We start from the raw sequence: 22,434 nt of genomic DNA, 5'->3' as shown, positions 1-22,434 counted from the left end.
ATATTGTTAGCCTGGTCTGACACTGTTGCTCATTCAACTTGAATGGATAAATTTATGTTCTATTGTGCTGGAAGTCGCTCTGGATAAGAGCACCTGCTAAATGAATATAATGTGATATGTTGGTCGGTGTGTTACAGCTGCTATGTGTGTGTCTGTGCATGCAGGCTCCCGCTGGACGCAGCCTGGTGGACATGTGCAGTGTTTACGGAACTGCAGGGTGGTGTGTGGCAACTGCAGGGGAGTGGGCGGTGTGCCTGTGGGGACAGAGCTCCCCCCAGCGCTGGAGTCTGCTGCACACCTGGACCTTTGATGAGGTGCTCTTATATTTCTTATATGTGCTTAAATATGTCCCGTATTTTTTTCTTATTTAGACTACTGTATCACTTATACCGTTATACATATAACATACATCATACAGTGTTCTCAGACACTGCTTGAGCACTCAGTAATGGATTGCTGAATGTGTGTGTGTCTTAGCATCCTGTGATCGCTCTGTTTTCCGTGCCTGATGCTCCCAGCCTGCTGTGTGTCTCTCTGGGCCAGCTGGAGATCAGAGAAGCCAGGTACAGTGCACTGCATGGAGCAAAACTTCCCTGACACCTCTCTAGATCAAAATAGATGGATACACTTCTGTTCTGTTGTGCTGGAAGTCGCTCTGTATGAGAGTGTCTGCTAAATAAATGTAATTTCATGTAACAGAAATGGGCATTTTTCAGCACACAGTGGGGAAAAAAAGGAAGCGGTTGTTTGGGAACTGTGAACACTGCACATTTGCCTGCCTCTTGTGTTGTGACACAGTCTTGCATGTGTAGACCCCTTTGGCCTGTGTTTGTGAGCGCAGGGTCCTGTCGTGCGGCGGTGCCGAGGGGCCCCTCTCCCAGTCCGTGCTGTACACGGGGGAGATGCAGGCGGTGCTGGGTGTGTCTGACGGCAGGGTGGCCTGCTGTGCCACCTCTGTGTCCACACAGACGGTGCACGTGTTCACGCTGACAGAAGACGGCAGGTACAGCGCTTGTGTTCTCCACCTCCGCACAAGCACAGCTGCATGCGCATGCAGACGCACTTACACACAAACACACTCACTCATACTTAATTGTTCCTGTTCTTGAAATTTTCACTGTTGCACACTTTTACTGTATACTGCCTGGCAGGCTGGATGACTCGCACACTCTAGTCTCTCCGGGGCAGATTGTCCGGGCTCTGGCCATTGTGGAAGGACAAAGGGACGCTCTGATTGGCTCCACAGACAGCCATCTAGTCCTCTGGTGAGAGACGCTTTCAGTTTTCAGCCTTTCAAATCAACATTGTGTTAGAGAAAGACCCGTAGTGACCCCTGTGACAGTGTCTTTATTTCTCATCTGCCCTTTACTTTAACCCTAGCATCAGATGGACTCATAAAAAGCGTTTGGTTTAATCAAACTCTTTGTCAGTATTGTAACTTCTCCAGTGAAATTTTACATGTATGTCCAATAGTCTCCATTCTTGAAAAGGATGACTGCGTCTGTATTGTGAGGCTGGCAGTGTAGCATAGTGGTAAGGAGCACAAAAGGTTGCTGGTTTGATTTCCCACTGGGGTACTGTTGTACCCTTGAGCAAGGTACTTAACCCTGAATTGCCTCAGTAAATATCTAGCTGTATAAATGGGTAACATGTAAAACTTGTAACCTATGTAAGTTGCTCTGGATAAAAGCATCTGCTAAATGCCAATAATGTAATGTAATGTAATGTAATATTGTATGTGTCCTCAGGAATATGAGGACGGGGCACCTACTGCAGAGGTTTTCTTTGGGGGAGACTTTCTCAGGAACCGTGTGTCTGCGAGGATACTCAGAGAGTGTAAGTCTGACGATTGCAGTTAAATCACATACTCAGTGAAGCTTAGCAAATTCACAGGAGATATGAGGGAGCGGTCGCAGCAGGATGAACCACAAAATGAGGATCTTTCTCTGCATCCGCATTGCAGGGGATTCTGTTTGTGTTGCTGCAGCATCGATTTCTCTGTAAGCTGAATGAGGAAGAAGGCGGGCCATTCTCTCTGATTGCCACTAACCCTGTCACTGCCAGATCAGTCCTGGTTCACCATCTGACTCCGCCCTTGGTGTGTGAGGGGAGGTAAGACATAGTGACGCTTGCCCTGCCAGTACAGAGGCCACAGAGCCAGTTCTCAATGAGAGGGATTACATAGAGATTCCAGGCTCTATGAACTTGGGATAGGTTATAAGATTTTAAACACTGAGCACACAGCTACTATCCATGCACAAATTTATAAGAAATTTCATGAACTCAGTTCAAGTAAGAGGGGATGTTGTGCTTTGATATGTCTACTTGTTTCTCTATACAAATATTTAAAAATTCACTATACAAATATATTTTAGGAACCACTCCATATTTGTTAATCCAGCCATGTTCTACTGGTAATTTTGTCTATTTGTTAAACAGACAGTACTGCAGACATCACTCTCTATGCTTGTGTAGTTTCTTTCCTCTAGAGGGCAGGTAAAACATAAACCACCAACGTATGTGTTTTTTTTTAATTAGTTGAAGTTAGTTGAAGATGGGGGATGGGTGAAAATCTAAAATAGTTTGAAAAATTGACACTGGTTACACACAGACACTTGTAATTTCCTGTGCCAGATATACATGGTGAGAAACTACAAAATGAATCAGCAAGCTGTTAAAAGTGACAGTACCTTAAGTGCAGCATCTATGCCTACATTTTCCATAACTGTGTCTGTGTGCAGGTTCATGGATGGAGATGTGCGGGGGTCATCAGTAGTGGCTGTCTTCCAGTCAGGAGCCCTGGCGGTGTGGGACCTCAGAGATGGTGACTGCGTGCCTAGGGTGGCCCGCGGGCCTGATAACGGGTGTCACCTCGCCCGCTGGGGCGCCCCCAACACCCTCCTGGCTGGGCACCTCAATGGAGACGTTTGTCTGTACCAGTACACACCGCTCTGAGTGTTGTAATGCTTCCAGTTCACATAAACCACTGCAGCAACTTCAGATACAGCCACAATCACCCAATGTGGATGACCGTGACAAACTGTGCCAAAATAACAATCATAGCATGGGTGTGTAGAGTCGACAAATTGAAAAAATGGGTGTTTTTTGTTTTGGTCTGGGGTTCACACGTTTTTTTCTTTATGTTACCGTAGCGGTCAAGAAAACCAGTACAAATGCTGGTGCAAGTTGTGAACCTCGGCTGGACTGAGGGACTTTCTCAATTTTAAAAGTAAAAGCATCAGGAAACCGCAAAACCAAGGCTCAACTCCATGTGAATTTTAATAGTGTTTCGTAAAGCACATTTTAAATAGAGCAACATTGTTAAAACATCTGTTGGAGGTCAAAGTTAATTTTAAAGAGTAGGTTTTGGTGTTATTGCTGCTCAGAAGCTACCCAGAGATAAAAACATCTCTCCTGTTTAGAATGAGCAGTCTCTTCAAAATGTAAGACTACGTTTTGATACAAGTTCGCACCAATGGTTCTTTATGCCGGTTTCCTTTTTTACTTTTCAAGGCAACAGTCGGTTGTTAACATGCAGTTTTAATTGTCAAAAAGGAGTCAAATGTATACAAAAACATGGTTTGTATTAATGAAGAAAAAAACATTAAAAGATTGTTGTATTGCACTTTGGTACTTTTTAAATATGATTAATCATTTCATTAAATGGTAGTCTTGTAACTTTGTGGTTCCATGCGTTTGTAAGTAAAAGTGTTAAATGAAAAAAAATGTACTAGCTGTATCAACGCAGTCTAAATTAAAATGCAGGGTATTTGCAATATGAAAGCATTTCAACGGTGACAAGTTCGAAGAACCAGGCTCAAGAAAGAGTGTATGTATCGTACATGCGCGTTTTGAATTTCTGAAGCCCTGCTTTTTGCACGATGGGATTACCGTAGTTCCACAACCATGGCGTCCCGTGTCCTTGTTCAATGTGTCCGCTCGCTCGCTCCATCATCAAGAAGGCTGTACCAAGGCAGAGCTGCTTCAGCACGGCTTCCTAACCAGCGAGCGTTCTCCCTTCTTTCGTGCAGCCAAAAAACACGGCAGACCAACCTGACACGGGTATCTAATTCTTGATGACATTGTGGACTATTGCGTGCACTGACCTACAGCTAGCTAGCTAAGTAGCTAGAAGTTTGCAAGAGCGATGGTCTAGCTAACTAGCTAGCTACCTGTGTGTGCCTTTTGAATGGCCAAATTTGAATTAGCTGCCATAAATGAATGGGTAGCTAGCATTTTCACCATTTTGTGAAGGTACTTCCTTTTTGACTTGACTACCTATGTCAGCATCGCTTCAAAGATAGGCAATTTACAGGAGACAGTTCTTGCTGTGCTTTTAACTACGCGAATTATGTACTGGGTTGAACTGACTAGCGATTCTGCTCCCCTCGCAATAAAATTACCGCAGAGTGCAACACCGAAAATCAATTTTGAAATAGTATCTTGTACAGTAACTTAATCATTTCTGGCTGCCCTATTACACGATCATGGTCCATGGATATATCCTCAGATTAAATCCATCCTTATTTCGCCAGAATTAGATTTATGAAAGATTTATCAGTGCAGATCCAGTATCCTGAGTACTGTTGCAGTATAGCCTGTCATCTTCCGCCAGCAGATCTCCAGCCCTCTGGGTCAGCTCTGTCGACAGTATGGGGATCTGCCTCCGCTCACTCTCGAGACCATCAAGGATCGCGTCCTTTATGTCCTCAAACTGTATGACAAGATCAACCCAGAGAAAGTAAGAACAAAGTTATTGTTGTGTTTATCAGTACCATTATTGGATTACACTTTGGTCTGCTTGGTCTTTTTAGAACAGTGTTTATTTAAGTAATGATATGTGTATTATGGTTACCAACTGAACGAGTTTTTTTTTCTCTCACATTCCGTGTCCGTGAGTGTTTGTCCCTCTGAAAGGTTTTACAGAAGCTAAAAGCTCAGCTTCAGTTCGGTACACAGAGTGCCTGCGCCAAAAATAAAAGATTAAGCCTTTTATTCCTAGCAGAGTGATACTTACAAAACAAACTTGACAACCTAATTTGCACAGCTGGAAATCGGTACACAATGGCTTACACAAAGTACACAGTGGCAATGACTTTTCATGACAACTTTTACAACAATTTGTACATTTTATGTATTTCACAATACATAGGACTTTGTGGATTAACATCATTCAAATCATTTGTCCATTAACTGCTTGAGTCCAATGTATATTGTATGGTTACTGGTAGTTGAATATCTTTATGGTAACTACTGTGTGTTCAGCTTCAGACCACATCTCACTTCTTGAAAGATCTGGGGTTGGACAGCCTGGACCAGGTGGAGATAATTATGGCCATGGAAGATGAGTTTGGTGCGTCATATCCTTTTTGCCTTTGTGCTTTTTTTCTAAATGCTGAGTATTCATAAAGAGAGATTAGAGAGATGCAGTTCGTTGATGAATTACAATGAATTCACTGTTGAATGAAGAAATGGTAAGTTGCTCCAAAACAACCTCTTAAGGAGAAGTCTTCATCACAAGAAGTAATGCCCACTGCTCTCTTACTGACTTGTAGGGTTTGAGATCCCAGACGTGGAGGCCGAGAAGCTAATGTCTCCACAGGAGATTGTACAGTACATTGCAGAAAAGAAGGATGTGTATGAATGAGGGACCTCCTACCTACAGTAAGGCATTTTCTTTCACCTTCCTTTTGACCCCCCTTCTCCCATTCATAGCCATAACAGCTACATAATAATAATAATAAATATAATTTGCAATACATTGCTTTGTATTGTGAACTTCAGATGCTCCCAGTGTGTACAAATTTCACAATATTTGTCTTTTAATGTGATAACTCTGAACATAATCTCTTGAGTTAAAAAGGTGAGCTGTGTGTACAGTGCCAAGTTCCCCAGTTACTGAGAATGGTAGCTCAACATTGGCATGTGAATGATGTAATTTATGTTTCATCCTTTTACCACAGGTAGAGAGGTACATGTGGCAACCCCCTCAACCACGTGACTACAAAGGACCTGAACCAGATGGCTCTGCATTTTAGTTTTCCCTGTTTTTCCCCCACAAAGTGTGTCTTTGTATCAAGTACCTTGTCTGTTGTACACCCATTTACTGCTTTACTTGTATATAATTACATTTCTAATGATGATCTTGGAGAAAAAAAATCTAAAAATAAAATGTTAAACCAATGGGTGTTTAGATGGACTAAATAGAGTTCAGAGCCATCGATCACTAGGTAGTTTATGACTCTTCAGTGGGCAATATGTTGTGTCTCCATCTAGTGGTTACAGGTTGCAGTTGCAACCATGCACATGAAAGATGCCCTTCACGGAAACTCACCTTGACCCAGATTTTTTTCTCCTTCATTCATTATCTGTGAGTACCAGCAGGGCAGTCATGTTGGAAGTTGTGATAAAGCAGCATGTGTTCAGAGACTGTGGTGTTAATGAGAGGGGAGACATGTCACTGCCGCTGGCTCTTCCCTTTGCCGGGGCTGCCTGTGAGAGACCATCTCCTGCCTGAATCTCCCTCAGACTTCCCTCCACCGTTTACAGCTTCCCTCTGATTTAAAACAGACGCACTCACAGTAAACAGTCCTACTTCACAGTACTGCCAAGCGTTGTATGTTTAAGCGATTGAGTGAGATCCAACGGTTTCAGAAATTCTAATTCTAGTCAAGTATGAATTTCTTGTGATAAATGTAATAAGTTGTTTTAGCACTATATATAATTAAATATTAATTAATTATAGCATTCAGTTCCTTTCAGTGTCTGCAATAACGATGAAATGGATTAATCTGAGATTGGATGAACGGTTGAGAGTATGAGATAAATGGCTATTACATTCAAGATGATATGTAAAAGTTGTATGACATAAAACGTTTTTCGGTGACGCACATACACGGTAAAATGAAGTAGGCCCACTTCGTAAGTGGGGATTGTAACATGAAGACGAACAGTTCATCAGTACCCTTTCATGTTTGTTTGCCATAAACAGTTGTTTCCACAATTTCCACAAACACAATTTTTACCCTGTGCAAAACTAAATAACCTGTCCTCTGCGGTAATTACCTGAAGTCCAGTGCGCAACAGGAACCGCCGCAGGCCGGGGGTTAATATTATTCAGATGGTCATGGGACGTCGGGGTCTCTCGCCTGGCTATTTACTCTAGCGCCATTTCAACACACGTGTGTCTCATTTAGAGTAACGCACTCACCCTGTCAACAGTAGGATTTCCTTTACAGACCAGAGAAAGAGCGCATAGAGAGGGGTGGGGAGGGAAAGTCCGTTATTCTATTCTGAAAGTAGATTGTTTGGAAAAAACAAAAGGAATTTTTTTGTCTTGCTTCACAAGCGTGCCTAACAGCGAACATCGGTTTTGATGACCTGCGTTTCAATAATTGAACAAGATCATCTGTATGGAATTAAAAGAGCTGTCAGAGTCCTCAGTGGGATGTCTGAAATCACACAATGCAACTCTCTGTTTATCTACTGCTCTCAGTTTTCAGTACAGGTAAGCCATATGTTTAAAAGCTGTATAGATACTCAAATTGTATCCTATGTAGTTATTTATGCCTAAAAGGATTAAAACTACAAATTAGCAATACAGTGTTTTGACAGTAATTCTACTACAATTTTGAATTGAGTTTAGAAATAGAGGGAATACTCGACGTTAGCTTAATGAGTTCTCGTAAAATAAAAAGGGGGGATTGTGGCGAATCAGTCTGTCATTGTATGCCGTAGTGTTTAAACGTCACTTTCACCTCACAGGTTATCTTTTTGCCGTGGTACACCGTGACTGCGGGGGAACTATAGACATTCTTCGAGAGAAAAGCGGTTACATACATTATTCTTCAACAGCAGGCCAAGTTGCTTCAAATGTTATTACTGGACCTACTTATTACAATGGGCTACGACAAGCTAAATGCACGTGGATTTTTGAAGCCCCCCCTAATCAGAAGGTACGATTGGATATCGTTTCTACCGATTATACTTCGCGTCTCTGGGTGCATTTTGAGAACAGCGGAGATCAGATGGTCTATGTGCCAGAGGAGTCGTCATCATTCTCTGGGTCGGGCACGACCATCATTACCTGGAGAGCGAAACAGTATGGCAGTTCTCAACAGTCAATAAAGATCTACTTCACCGGTAAGTTTTCTGCAATCAAAACGACGCGTTTGACCACTTGACTATGACATTTCTATATACAAGCGTTTTGAATTTGACAACCACAGATATTTTGTTTAAAGAAACTTTTAGGGAGAAATCTGAATAAATGTACATGAAGGGAAACGAGACAGAATAAATACAGTCTTTGATATTAGGATCCACAGTAGACAGGGCAATTACTTGATTGATTGATTGATTGATTGAATTTTTATAATGAATATAAACAAATAATTGTCCATTAAAATTTACAGTGCATGCTAGCTTAGTCAGGTTGCATACTGTTCACCCCCTTTCTTAAAAATAATCACAATTTTTTTACTAGAGTAGACTGCCAAATGTCAGACCCCTTCAGATAATTAAACTCCCCCTTATAACCCTAACCTTCACCCTTACGAAAATGTCACTATGAATAAATATGGTCAGTATAAAAACAGATTCCTACTCATCATCTCATTCATAAACATCTGAGTGTGATGACACGTTGTGCCTTTTTCAAATTTGCCTTTTTCTTTTTGAAAAAGTAAAGTAATGGCATGTTCTAAATTCCATTCACAGCTGTCTTTTTATTTACATTTGTTTAATTTAGTTTTACTTTAATTTTAGTTTAATTTAGCGCCAGTTGTTTTGCAGGCTGATGTTTTTAACACACTGTACTACACTGAAGTGTTTTGAATCTTCATTTCTGTTTAATTTATAAAGAATAATGTTAAAATTGGAGCACACTACAACTAAAGTTATTTCACAATGGGAGTGTTGCATTTTTGTAATTAAAGAATTAGACTGTCATAGAAATACTATCCATCTATTACTATATGTTTTTTGTTTATGCCAGGGTTGTAATTTTCTATCAATTTTTGTGTCATTATTATATTACATTATTGTCATTTAGCAGACGTTCTTATCCAGAGCAACTTACATAGGTTACAATTTTTATATGTCATTCATTTATGCCGCTGGATGTTTACTGAGACAATTGTGGATTAAGAATCTTGCCCAAGGGTACAGCGGCAGTGCCCCAGCAACCTTTCAGTTATGAGCCCTACTCCTTAGCACTATTCTACACTGCCACAGCCATGAGTGTCATATTAAACTTATTTTATAAATGTTTATTTACATATTAATTTTTAAAATGTAATTTATGGAGCTTTTCTTTACAGTTCTGTTTATAACATTCTGCCATTTGTTTCCATTTATGATACTACTTAATTATCCTCTTACCTTTTGTCATTTTGTATTGTCTTTTCACAATTGCTGAATGGCTCGAGTTGGACAAGTTTCAGCTTGAAGTAACTCAATTATAAATCTTTTTGATTAATACATGACCAAAAGTGACTAAAATTACACAAAATATTAACAATGACATTCTTGTGGATATTTTTCGCATTGAGCATTTCATTTTTTTAAGATGTAAAATGGTAACTTATTGCCCTCAGAAGATGCTTGCCTTACTCTACAGTGTAGTTCAGCACCATATTGTAAATCTCCCAGTGTGCCAGTCTGGGCTGGGAATTTTACAGCATTGAGCAAGAGGTTATAGCCTTGACTAATGACATTGTTCTGTCCCACTGTTCCTATCAGTAGTAAACACTCATTCTGTTTTGTTTCGCTTTTTTAGATAGTGAAGAAATGAAGAATTCCTCAGAGTGGGGAAGGGGCGAGTCGCCTCGGACAGCCCCTGCCATGTACACAGAGGCCTCCTCTCCCAACATCTCGGGAGCTCCCGGAGCCTGGAGGAAGTCCCGGCTCCCGGAATCTTCCGTGGACAGCAGGGGCTACCATCGCCGCACCATTAGGGCGCGGGGGCTAGGGATGGGACATGGTATGGTCGCCGCATTCCACAGCCCGACCTCGGCCCCCACCCTCTGGCTCAGCTCCAGCGCGTCTGTACTATCTGATAAGGAAGCGGCCCCCCTCCCTCAGGAAGCGCCGCACAATAACCCGGACACGTCTGGCGCTGCTCTCCCCGTTTCACACATCACCATCGCTCCGGACCAGCCCACCAAGGGCAGCGGGCGGAGGTTGGATGCTGCAGGGCCGCGCCGGTCCAGCTTGGCGACTCAGACCATAGAAAACGGGCCAGAACCTCCCCCTTTCCTGGACGCATCCATGTATTTCTCCAAACACGCCACCTCCGTTCTCCCTCCCACACAAGGTGTGGACACCATCTTTCGGAGTGCAGTCACCAGGGCAGCTGCTCCTCTCTCTCGTACTCGAACTGATTCTGTCACGGCCATTTTTGGGCTGCACACACAGCCCCCCAACATGACAGCTCCAGCCCCTCTCACGGTGCCTCCAGGCCAGTGGACTGATACTCCAGGTGTGACTGAGTCTCACAGCGTCACTTCGACAGTGTACTCACGGTCAGCCCTCACACTGCTGGACTCTGGACATTCGCCCACCGCCCATCTCACCACAGCTTTCACAGAAAGTCACAGTGGAAAGGGTTCAACACACGGTGATGATAGGCAAACAATCGCAAGCAATATTCCTGGCACTGGTGGACAGGATGTTACAGAATGGCCTTCTTTTTCTGCCTCGTTGCCTAGCAGCACCCGTAGTCTCTCAGAGGGGCAAAACGGGTTCTTGGAGTCGACGGGCACCGTGGGGAGGGGCTCACGGAGCGTCACTCATCCTGAACCTGTCATTACCTCTGTGTCAGAAGGCCTCACTAACAGAGGCACAGAGCAGGGGTCATGGGTAAACGGGGAAAGACACGGCACCACAGAGAGAATAACAGACTATACTGGAGCAGAGGGCTCCTCCAGGCTTGTCACCAGAAGCCTCTCTGAGGGTGAGAGCGCTGATGCCCTTCCACCGGATGTTTCAGAGAAGGCTTCCCGCATACCACTCTCCACAGACAGCTCGAGTGGCACAGCTTTGCCCCCTGCACTGGGGAGTGTTGGAATCTCTACAGGCAGCGCAGATCCAGCTGCCACTCATAGTGAGGTGGCATCAGTCACTACTCGTCTAGGACTGGACATAGATTTACATGGCTCATCCAGCACCTCTGCTGCAACCCTCATCACAGATCTGGGCAAAGAGGGCAATGCAGAGTTTACCACATCTGTGACCAGCAGGGTAACATCAACTCGTAGCCCTGTGAATCGACATTCCACAGAAACTTTGACAGTGGAACCAGAAATCAAAGTTTCAGTGTCGCCAAATGACATTCACCTGACCCCTGTCTCAGTGACAGCAGTGCCTGGGGTTTCCCCTCGGCCTGAAAGTGAGGGAAGCCCAGCGTATAAATCAGGCAGCTCAAACTCTACCTCACATCCTCTCAGCCCTGGAGAGACAGACACCAGAGCTGCACCGGCTGCCTCCACCACTGCTCCCACGGTCACTGCAGGACCTCAGGGGGGCGCTACTGAGCCTGAGGACATCTCCAGTGATTCTCGTGCCCACAGCACCCCTGACAATCTCTTCAAATGGGTGACAACCTCTGACCTTCCCTTCACCACATCCCCTGTTCTGAGTCGGGGGACCAGTGGCACAGAGAGACCTGAGGAAGGAGTTCACAGCACTAGCCCTGTTGGGCATTTGGAGAAAGCAGCCACCAGCGCTGACCCCTATTTCTACAGACACACACCCACTCCGGTGGGTTCTGACACCACCTCTCTGATTATGACATCTCAGCCTCCTACCGTGGCCCCGCCCACAGCTGGGTCCCCTCCAACAGTGAGAAGCACAGCAGGGGGCTCTGTCTCTGCATCCTCAACCCTCTTTACTGTGGGCCCCCAGAGACTGTCCACGTCTGTGCCAGGCGGGACTCAGGGGGCACAGAGGAGAACGGGCTCTCCTGTATTTACCACCACAGCCTCAGTGTCAGGAGGAACATCCAGCTCCCCTGTCACTTCTGTTCCAGTTACTGCGACCGTGCAACCTACCAGCACTGTCCGCAGCAAAACCACTCATCAAACCCCCACGGCGCCGCCCCCCTTGACACCTTGGCCCAGGCCTACCTCACAGGTCTCCAGTCCTCAGACAGGCCCCCTCCCTCCCAGGACAGAACTGTCTACCAGCAGAGCCTCCACACAGTCACCCTCTGGCAGAACTCCCATGATCCCCAGCTCCACAGCTAAACCGGTCAGAGGCAGGGTATTCATAATGCAGAACCAGCCAGCCATCCTAAAAGGTCAGCATTGGCTGTGTGAGGGTGTATTGCTGTTTTTTTCATTTCACTTTCATTTCACAAAATTATCAAAGTAATAATATCAATTAGATAGGTGAGTTGTTTCACTGATACAGTCAGTCTGCATTGACTTGAGTTCTCTCAACTTTACTCTAAAGCAAGTCTTTGTGTTAAATCAGAATCAGACTTTATTGGCCAAGCATGCTTCTTGACATATTGACTCTGGTTCCAGTCAACAAATACCAAACAATACTAGTGCAAGATGCATACATGGAATAAGTATGGCATGAATGAGGTATATATGAACAGCTCTTGCACAATGAATGTGAGTTAAAGTACACAAGTCTGTGAGTATAAGTGTATACTATAAGTAAGTTGCAATCACATCTGCAATTTCCAGAGGAAACTGTTCGGCTGCTGCTGCAGATTGTTCTGGACAGTGGGTCTCGAGGGGAGCCGGAATCTCCTCAGGCTGACAGCATTAACATGGATGCAGTCCAAAAGGTAAAGCAAGGTGTCTGGGCCCCTTACAAATGTACAGCAGGCACACACAGATAGGATGGTGCAGGGAAATCAGTGCCTCTTTCTTTAGCTGATTTGTCTGGGGTGGCAGCGTAGCATAATGGTAAGGAGCAGGGCTTGTAACCAAAAGGTTTCTGGTTTAATTCCCTGCTGGGGCACTGCTGCTATACCCTTCGGCATGGTAATTAACCCACGATTACCTCAGTAAGTATCCAGCTGTATAAATAGATAACGTAAAAATTGTAACCTATGTAAGTCGCTCTGGATAAGAGTGTCTGCTAAATGACAATAATGTAATGTCTGATTGTCCTGTGCTCCAGGTAGAACCGCTCTTACAGAGGGCTTCAGGTTACGAGGGGCTGCAGGTGCCATGGACAAGGTAAGAAGAGACATGGACGCTCCCTCAGTGCCTTTATGTGGAACTTCTGTCCAGTAGGCTGTCATCCTTTTGTGTGTGTGTGTGTGTGTATCCGCAGTGGGAGAGGTGTCTTGCAGAGTGTGCCTGTGTTCGGTGCTGCGAGGGCGCTGTCCTGGCTAGGGGCTCCCGGGGGTCTCCTGGACGTGACCGGGCTGAGGGAGGCTGTGAGGGAGGGGCTGTATCTGGGTGGAGCCAAGGTGGTGAACATCACTGTGGGTGGTGAGTGAGCTCTTACAGATGAGTGTGCTTTGAGGTGCCTGTCAGTGTGTGTGACAGCTGTCTGTCCTACACTGTGATGGGTTGTGACTGCGCACAGTGCGTGCTGTGCAGCCCTAGCAGTAACAGCACAGCACAGTATATTATTATCTTTTAATTTTTACCAGACACCTTTATCTCAGGCAGCTTACAGTGGCTTATGTCTCCCATGATTTGTATTTGTATACATTTATATGGCATTTTTTTCATTGGAGCCTCAGTGGTACAAAACTTCAATACAGAACCACAGCCCTCAGGTCCAGAATCCATTTCTAACACCTGCCTTTCAGGTCATTGCTGACTCACTCAAGGTCACTTTGGCTCTACACACACTACACACTAACACCACCCCCCCCCTTTCACCCTCTTTCTGGCAGGGCTTCAGGCGGACCTGTGCTCCTGGCTGTTCCTGTGCCCCTCGGGTTTCCAGTGTGTGCCAACCGGCGGGGGCAATGCCAGCTGCACCTCGCTGTGCCACACAGACTACTGCAAGAACAGCGGCATCTGCATGCACCACCATGGCCAGCAGCCAATGTGCCAGTAATGAGCACTATCTTCCCTTCCCTCTCTCTGTGGGCTGCATGGCCACAGGGTAGAATACTGTGTTCACTGTGCAGAATGTGAATGATGCGCTTATCTATAGAAGTAGTTCCACCATGATACATTTATGAACTATTAGTTATGAAGCTTGTAAGTGCTGATCCAGCATATTTGCTGTGCAAATATAAGCAGACATAGTCGAAGATAAAAGATTGGCGCTGTTATGATCTAGTGACTGATATATGGTAGTATACTTGACTTCTGTTACCTAGTCAGGTTGTACAAGTTAAGTTGTGGCAGGGCTTAAATAGTGTTATGCTCACACTCACTGGGGTGGGAATGTTGTGAGCCTGGTCTGACATTCTTTCTCATTCACCTTGAATGGATACACATGTATGTTCTTTTGTGCTGGAAGTTGCTCTGGATAAGAGCATCTGCTAAATCAATGTGATGTAATATAATATAATGTAATGTGATGTAATGGAGGCCCTGAGTGCTGATCCCGGCCCTCTCTCCGTGCAGGTGTCCTGTGGGTGAGGACTTCTGGTTCATGGGCCGGCGGTGTGACTTGCGCATGACACGGCAGAGGCTGGTGGGGGTGTGCCTGGGTGTCCTGCTCTCCGTGGCTGTCCTGATGGCCGTCGTGTCCTTTCTGGCCGTCCGACGCGTCAAAGCCATGCTGATTCAGGCCAAGGTGGACCAGACACGCAGCAGGTATCAGACACCCAGCCAAGAGGAAGGCCCTTGCATCGTGCTGCAATAGCTATGTATAATGTTACCAAATTTCAAGTGGATGTCAGTCAACTGACTGAAGATCTTGGTTCCACTGGAGCTGAGACTTACCATGGTTTCCCTTCTCCTTTTCCGCTTACCGTGGTAGTGTGTCGGGAGCTCAGAGCGGTGCTCTCTGGCTGTGAGGGTTGTGACTCTGGAGCTCTTTCTGTGGCTCCCCCTGCCCTGACTGACTGGCTTCTTGTTGTTGTTGTTGTTGTTGAATGACTGGAATGCACACAGAGCCAATGAAAACAGGCTGGGGGACCCAGATAGCAGAGCACTGATGGAAACAGCTGGGGCTGTGAGGGTATCGGTTCCCACTGGAGGTCTGGGGTTTTGAGGAAGCAGCGGGGAGGGAGCCCAAACACCACATCGCGCACAGCGCAGCAGTCAGACACACTCCAGCACATACTGCATGCCCGTAAACACTGGCTACTGCTCATTCACTCCAAATTAACTGGACTGTAAATAAGTTTGCAGGGTAACCTGACACACAGCAATACACAACCAGGGGCCAACAGTACAGATCTCACTTGACACTTGGTACTATTAGTATTTGGATTTATACATTACAGATGTGTTACTTGAACACACTCCAAAGCCAGAATGGGTCAAAACTAGAATAGCTTGGCATCAGTGTGTCTCCATTGTACCACAAGGCCATTGGGACAAAGCACAAACAAAAGCTTAACAAAATGTTTTCATTTCAGAGGAGTAATTTCTTTTTCCAGTTAATTTTGGAGAGAGCGCAGTGAGGGAGAGATGAAAGCTGGCAACACTGTGTGTGTGTGTGTGTGTGTGTGTGTGTGTGTGTGTGTGTGTGTGTGTGTGTGTGTGTGTGTGTGAACTGCTCTCCGTTTCCTCCGCACGTCAGAGAGGGTCACACGCTGTCAGGAGTGGCAGCCTGTGAGACCTGGGAGACGTGTCCTTTCTCTCCGTCTTCCTCTGTTTCCAGGCGGCAGGAATGAGACAGCAGCCCTCTCACACTTCCTGATGTGTTCATTTCTGACTTCCTGTCTCTACTTTGGGAATGTATAGTGACTGTCTGTGGTAACCAACAGGGCCAATCTCACATTCATCCTCATGCTACTGTATACAATGCCTCATGAACACACTCATGAAGTGAAGTGCAATATATGTATAATTTAAGGTTCATGTCAGGGTTTGTGTCATTTATACATACAGTGCCACGTTTGGACACACCCACTCATAGAAGAGTTTCTTTTTTACTATTTTCCACATTTTAGAATAATAGTAAAGACATCAAAACTGAAATAACACAAATGGAATTATGCAGTGACCAAAAAGTGTTAAAAAATCAAAACTATCTTAGATTCTTAAAAGTAGAATCTTTATATTCTTCAAAGTAGCCAAAAAATATTTTTAAAATTAAAAAAAAAAATTGGAAAGAAGTTCATACATAGATATCAATTTCACTCTTTATATTTATCTAAGAAACAAATTTCACACATTTAAGTCTTTTGATCAACATGTTTTTGAATGCATGTTTTCCATTATCTCAATCAGGTGTGTCCAAGCTTTTGACCGGTGCTGTATATAATGCCGAAACAGCACAGTGGCATAGTGTATAGCACTCTGTTTTGATCATGTGTGGACTGTTCGGTTGCAGTTTTGTCTGATCTGGTCTGTCTCCCTTCCTGCAGCTATCGGAGGTTCAATCACTTCGACGAGCTATCCGGAAGGTTCTGGCTGCGTTCGTGGCCAGGTTCAGCGGACTCCCTCGACAACCCCGGCTTCAGCCGATCAGACGAGCTGCTGCACCTCAGAGCTCTTGATCGTACCTGCTGTTACCATGACGACACACTCTCCATCGCGTCTACATGCCCGGAGAGTGGAACACACCTCAACACAGTCTACACACATGGGTGAGAGACACACCTAAAACACACACACACAAATCTGATGTCAGAAGGGGCACATAATGTATGAACATAAACCTAGGTCACAGCAAAAACATGACCTCGCCACACTATGTATTGTTTTACCTGAAAAGAACTAATTGGAAATTGTAATGTCTTGTTTTTTCAGTGGCCAGTTTCCTGTTTTATTAACAGAGCTATAATGTTAAGCCCATGGAGTGTCCAACGCCTGTGATTAGTGATTACAGTGATTACACTGTGGACAGATGAATGACTTTGCAGGGTAATGTACAGAGACAGCCGTTGCGGTCACACCCTGAGAGGACCTGTTGTGGAAAAACAGTGGTCAGAGCAGAGGTGACCCAGGGGATGTGAAGGGAAACCACTAAAACACAATGATGTGTGTTGTTCGCACACACACCTCCTCCCTCTTTTTCCCTCATCCTTGTATGATGCACTATGATCACAAAGAAAAGTCTTCCTGATAAGACATTCTTAATGCACCCTGTGAGTCAGTTAACAGGATCACCCATACATGAAGAGCATAATCTTATTTCTTCTGTCCTTTTTGCTTCTCAGTTTTAAATGGTGAAAATGCACACATCTAGTGCAGTCACGTTAACCCTGGATTACTTTGAAAATCATCAGCATTCAGAAAGAGCAGAGCATTCTCAATGCTGCCACCTGCTGGGAAATGGGTACCTGTGCACATGCAAGTTATGCCCCATGTTGAACTGTATTATTTAATTTTTAGTTTAAGTACCAAAGGCTACAAAAGGAAAATTTGAATAATCTAAGAATCTAAGAATCTGTTAGATGTCCAATATCCATCCTGTGTCTTGTGTTATCTGGACATTCTTCACATCAGGTGACAAAATATGTGACTTGAAATTACAGCCAAAAGAATGTCTTTATTAAATAGGAATATTAATGTATAATTAGGATGGTGGAGGGCCAAAGCAGCACAAGTACATCCTTAAATCTTCACAGCTACATGTCAAGTTAGGAGTTTGTCAGTATAGAGGCACTACTGTGAAAATGTTAACATTAAATAGGTATCAGAATGTTAAAACATTTAAATTTGTTGCGTTGTTGCTGGCTACAGGGTATAGATACATATTTCTCAGTTGTATCAGATCTGTATTTTCCATCACTTAGGGATAATTGAAAGGCTTTCATTTATTTCATTGTTGCAACAAATACCTGCAAATGTGGTCTATTCTGAAATTAATGGGAAAATGCATATTAGGAGCATATAGATTTTATTTGTATAGGCGTTCACTTCTGGGTGCCCTTGGCAGCAAATACCAGTCTTAAATGACTCAGTGGACAGAATATCCAAAATGAATGAGCCAATTTCTTAGCAATATTAGCACACTGACTTCAAGCTTGCCAGTTCAGCAAAAAGATGGATTTAATGATTTAGATTTAATGACCCGTCAAGGAAAAAGTACACATTTTTTGTACATTTGGGAAATTTTCCACAGTTTTCAAGGAAAGTAGGATATTTAACAACTTTCAGTCATTAAGGTATTTGCAATGGGAAATCATGCTGGATATGTAATTTGTAACCTTGTTCCTACACTGAGCCCATTGGAGCAAGGCTCCTGTGTCTTTAAAATGAACATTTATCCCAGCAGACTGGGCTCAACCTTGTTTGTTTGCAGATCCCGTTACAACTGGGACCTTAGTGCAAGCAGCATCAACGAGTGGATGGCTGACTCTGGGAAGGCCAGCGACCTGTCTGTGTGCAGCTGGCCCATCGAGCCCATCCAGTGGACTCCCTTTCCCCTGCTACAGCAACTGGGCATCCACAGATCAGTGAGTTTCCCCCCAAACCCTCCCTGTCAGGGACCTGCCACAACAGCTCATGCCTATTCGCAGAAGGTATGTAATTTTGGGACAGACTTGACATACTGTTGTTAAGGTATGAAAGTGCAGCACTGTAGCATAGTAGCAAGGACCAGGGCTTGTAACCAAAATATTGGGGTTTTGATTCCCCCCAGGACACTGCTGCTGTACCCTTGGGCAAGGTACTTAACCCAGAATTGCCTCAGTAAATATCCAGCTGTATAAATGGAAAACACTGTAACCTATACAAGTTGCTCTGGATAAGAGCATCTGCTAAATGACAAGAGGTGACATTACAATGACATACCTAATCAGAATGCTATGGATGGTGAAACAGCACTCAACGGTTGTCTACGCTGGCTGACGTGTTTGTGAATGTTTATATTTTCCTCATGAATGTGTTGGAAGGGCTTAAGGATTCGTTCAGTTCTGATGTAGGATCCTTCATTAATAGAATTGACAATATTTCTGAGGAGATCGGTGTACGTAATACTCAAGAAGTGGATGAATACGTGACCAATAAGAAGCAAGGTTACACAAAGCAATGGAAACACCACCACCAACATGTCACTGTTAGGATTTTATTGTGGGTTGCACCCAAGTTATACAGCTTTGTATTCTGATGCAGAGATCAGCATAACTTTACAAACAGTAATCAGTCTACAAGTACAGTCAACAAAAGACCTAATATCTAATCTACATCTTATTACATATTAGCACTAAAATTTAAACGCAAGCAACACAGAGGAAAAAAAGTTAAAATGACAGCATCAATGGAAACATTCATCACACAATTGACAGTTTCTACCTTGTATTAGACTTATTCTTTAGTCAAAATGTATACCAATACAAATAAGGATTGTCCTTCAAAAAGTGCAGTTCCCCAAGATAAAATTCTCAAATGACCCCAAGAAGACACGAAAAGGTACTTCCTGCTCATTTAAGTTGGTAAATTAGACTTATTGTTTTCTATACATTGTTCAAACAGTCTACCAAAGCAATGTGCATAAGTTAGAAGTGAGCACTTTAAACTTTTCTTCCCAACTTTTGAGATTTTTAAAAAGGTTACTTTGCAGTTACAGTCCACCTGGGGGACCTGTGAACAATAAATCACAAATAAATGCTACTACTGGCCAATTTCTCAAAATAGACTTTTTAATGGCACATGTTCAATGACGTTTTCAATCCTATATTACTATTGTTGGATTGTTTAAAGCAAACAAATGGACACACCGGCGCTGTTAACTTCACACTGCATAGACTGACTTCTATGGGGATTTCAAAGGAAAGAATCCGAGCTTTCGATTTTTTTTTCTGGTTCTTTGTGCTGCTTTCACTAAAGCTTTTACAGGGTTTATAAAATGACAAGACAGCAATGCTCACAGTATGAAAAGGAAATTGCCTTAGCACATTGTTAAACAGTAGGAACCATGTAAAAGGGGTGCTTAAAATTCACTCAGAGGATACATCAGTAAAGAATCACATTTACTTAATACAAAAGTAGAATGTCTGGCCAACCCTTATTTCTCCACTTTGACATGGCAATACAAAAGAACTGCAGAGCAGCAATGGGGATTGTACATTGCTCATTTTTTTTTGTTTCTTTCTCACAGTAGCTATCTGTAGATGACATTTCAAGCATTTACATTGTCCAGCTTTTACAAAAGAAACAATCCCTTTGCCCCCTCTCCCTCCCTCTCCCTCCCCAATTTGGCATAACAGTGGGTTTTTCGCAACACCCTGGTGAGATATTGTCCAACATCAAAACAGCTCTACATAGGTGCACAATAAAGCTGACAAAATCAGAAGGCAAACAAAGAAAATTAAAAACAGAAATCAACAGGATGGATACAACCGGCTTTTCCCTACTCTATGTCAGTTCACTCCAATACAGAACAATATAAGTAATCAGGGGGCAGGGCAATAATATAGACACCTGTGTCTGACCGCAAACAGCACAGCTAAATAAACCCAGACCTGTGGTTCACACAGTGCTAAGATGCGCATCGCAAGCTTACAAGAAACAAAAGTGGAGGCCCCGGGCAGGTAAACTCCACATAACAAAGCACCCAAGCCACTTCAAGTCAGCACTAGAGGAGAAGCTGAGGTGTTCCAGACTAATCCTGCTATAATGCCTCACAATGGCGTCTGCTTGCTTTCCAGGTTAAGACACCTCGGCCTCACTCCTACTGCGAGGGAATGGAGCTGGTCGACCTGGAGAAAACCTGGACTACTTAACAACACAACCGACAAAACCGAAGTACATAACAAACTGAACACGACAATCTCACAACGAAGCCAACTACCCAAGAACCTTCTCCACGTCCACAACAACGCTCCTCTCTCTTTTTAGGAAGTATACACGTACCATGTACAACTGAATCTGTTCTACATGTCTATACACACACACACACAAGTGCAAATCCAAGGCTTTTCATCTCAGTTTCTTAATATACATTAAATGTTCCGCAAAATGTTTTAACAAAACGAGAAAAGCAAGATCTGGAGAAATTGTTGATTTATATTTGGTAGAGCATGTACTTAATGGTTAAATACTGGCATGCCACTATCAAGTCTGGGTAATACTCAATGTTTTTTTTTTTTTTTTACAATGCTTTCAATTTAACAATATGGAGAAATTAACTTAAAAAGCTTAAAAAAAAAGAAAGAAAAAAAAAAGATTACAATAAAAAAAAATTAAGGTCCATGGCTTAGCCTAATGCTGAAATCTTTCTTTGAAGCGTTTATAAATTGTGCATCATTGTAGTAACTAAACAATCAATATTGTAAATATTGTTTGTATGTAAATATACACACATTGTTTTCTGCATGTATTTGAACTACCAGCAAAAGATTACATTCACCACTGTTCTAGCCTTCCAGTGCCTCTAAATTTCAAAAAGGCCTGGCATTTCAAAAGACAAACCAGCGTTCAAACAACAACAACAACATACTGAGCAGCCAAAACGTCATGATTTATTAATATTGAGGAACTTCAGATTTCAACACAACCAAACTGTACACGTTACAATCACATTCTATTTGTAAACAGTTAAAAGCCACTTGACTCGTTGCATCTTCGGACACAATTTAAATCAAGGCAATGAAATGTGGGCGACTTTTGCACTGTTAAAATGTCAACCTTGTCTGTCTCTGAATGACCAAACAAGATTTTACTTTACTCTTTTTTTAGAACACCATTTGTGGCAAGGAGAAAGATTTGCAAATAAAGCATTTGCAATTTAACATTTAAAACATCTCTAACAAAACAAAGTGATTCTGTAAAGCCAGGTATCTGGTTACAGTATGCATAGTTACTGATTTCGGCTTTTTCTTTTTCTTTTTTTAAAGTACAACAGTTAAATTCGACAGTCACAAAGAGCAAAAAACATTGAGCCACTCGATAATGGGAATAAAGGGAAGGAAAATTACAAATATAGCGTTTGAGCAAACCATCTCCACTCACTAATAAAAAGACAGCATTTTTCAAAGCAGTATGTAGAACATGTCCAGCTTAAAGCAGGTATTTGGCAGAGAAAAACTTACAGAGCTATAAGTAGTTTCAGTGCTAAAAGTTGGATTTTCCTACAAGGAGTTTCTACTTGGGGAAACTGGGTATATTTCCTGAGAACCATGCTCGTTATTTAGCAGACGAGAGTAATAGATAAAAAAAAAAAAAAAAAAAAAACAAAACGAAAAAAAAAAAAAAACATGGCCAAACACTGATCAGTATTCCCAGAGATAGAAAGCTTCGTCTTCATCCTCAATATACATTTTTTTTCTTTTTTTTGCATTTTTAAGTTTTTTTAAAGTACTTTTTCATTTTATAATTTTTTTTTTTTAATTTTTAATATATTTTTATTTTAAAATGAAGGAAGAGTAAACACTTTTTTCCTCAA

At 43.0% G+C, this 22,434-nt stretch overlaps 2 protein-coding genes across 3 annotated transcripts; both read left to right on the top strand.

Moving 5' to 3' along the window:
• Window positions 1-3,897: 3,897 nt before the first annotated feature.
• Window positions 3,898-6,124, top strand: LOC118790939 (acyl carrier protein, mitochondrial-like). Of its 2 annotated transcripts, none has more exons than XM_036548096.1 (5): window positions 3,898-4,062; window positions 4,619-4,741; window positions 5,266-5,353; window positions 5,556-5,664; window positions 5,964-6,124. In XM_036548096.1, the coding sequence occupies exons 1-4, from the start codon at window positions 3,907-3,909 to the stop codon at window positions 5,645-5,647; spliced, it is 459 nt and encodes a 152-aa protein (XP_036403989.1). In that variant the 5' UTR covers window positions 3,898-3,906; the 3' UTR covers window positions 5,648-5,664; window positions 5,964-6,124. The 2 variants fall into 2 exon arrangements, with proteins under 2 accessions (XP_036403989.1, XP_036403981.1); XM_036548088.1 differs by having other exon boundaries at window positions 4,616-4,741.
• A 1,145-nt stretch (window positions 6,125-7,269) lies between these two features.
• On the top strand, window positions 7,270-22,187 carry si:ch211-14k19.8 (mucin-17). Its single transcript, XM_036541531.1, has 11 exons — window positions 7,270-7,507; window positions 7,765-8,142; window positions 9,779-12,298; window positions 12,696-12,799; window positions 13,138-13,196; window positions 13,294-13,454; window positions 13,868-14,030; window positions 14,553-14,744; window positions 16,469-16,690; window positions 18,352-18,505; window positions 20,699-22,187. Exons 1-11 carry the CDS (start codon window positions 7,465-7,467, stop codon window positions 20,771-20,773), a joined length of 4,071 nt encoding a protein of 1,356 aa, XP_036397424.1. The 5' UTR covers window positions 7,270-7,464; the 3' UTR covers window positions 20,774-22,187.
• Window positions 22,188-22,434: the final 247 nt, after the last annotated feature.

Source organism: Megalops cyprinoides, chromosome 1 (assembly GCF_013368585.1).
Source record: "Megalops cyprinoides isolate fMegCyp1 chromosome 1, fMegCyp1.pri, whole genome shotgun sequence".
NCBI lineage: Eukaryota > Metazoa > Chordata > Actinopteri > Elopiformes > Megalopidae > Megalops > Megalops cyprinoides.
Note: the sequence above shows the minus strand (reverse complement) of the source record. Positions and strands in the feature narration are given on the sequence as shown.

Coding starts and splice junctions, on each gene's coding strand:
- LOC118790939 (XM_036548088.1), top strand. CDS start 3,907: ATGGCGTCCCGTGTCCTTGTTCAATGTGTCCGCTCGCTCGCTCCATCA. Junction 4,063..4,615: donor GGCAGACCAACCTGACACGG/GTATCTAATTCT, acceptor ATCTTCCGCCAG/CAGATCTCCAGCCCTCTGGG. Junction 5,354..5,555: donor GGCCATGGAAGATGAGTTTG/GTGCGTCATATC, acceptor ACTGACTTGTAG/GGTTTGAGATCCCAGACGTG.
- si:ch211-14k19.8 (XM_036541531.1), top strand. CDS start 7,465: ATGCAACTCTCTGTTTATCTACTGCTCTCAGTTTTCAGTACAG. Junction 13,197..13,293: donor CTGCAGGTGCCATGGACAAG/GTAAGAAGAGAC, acceptor GTGTATCCGCAG/TGGGAGAGGTGTCTTGCAGA. Junction 18,506..20,698: donor AACTGGGCATCCACAGATCA/GTGAGTTTCCCC, acceptor CTTGCTTTCCAG/GTTAAGACACCTCGGCCTCA.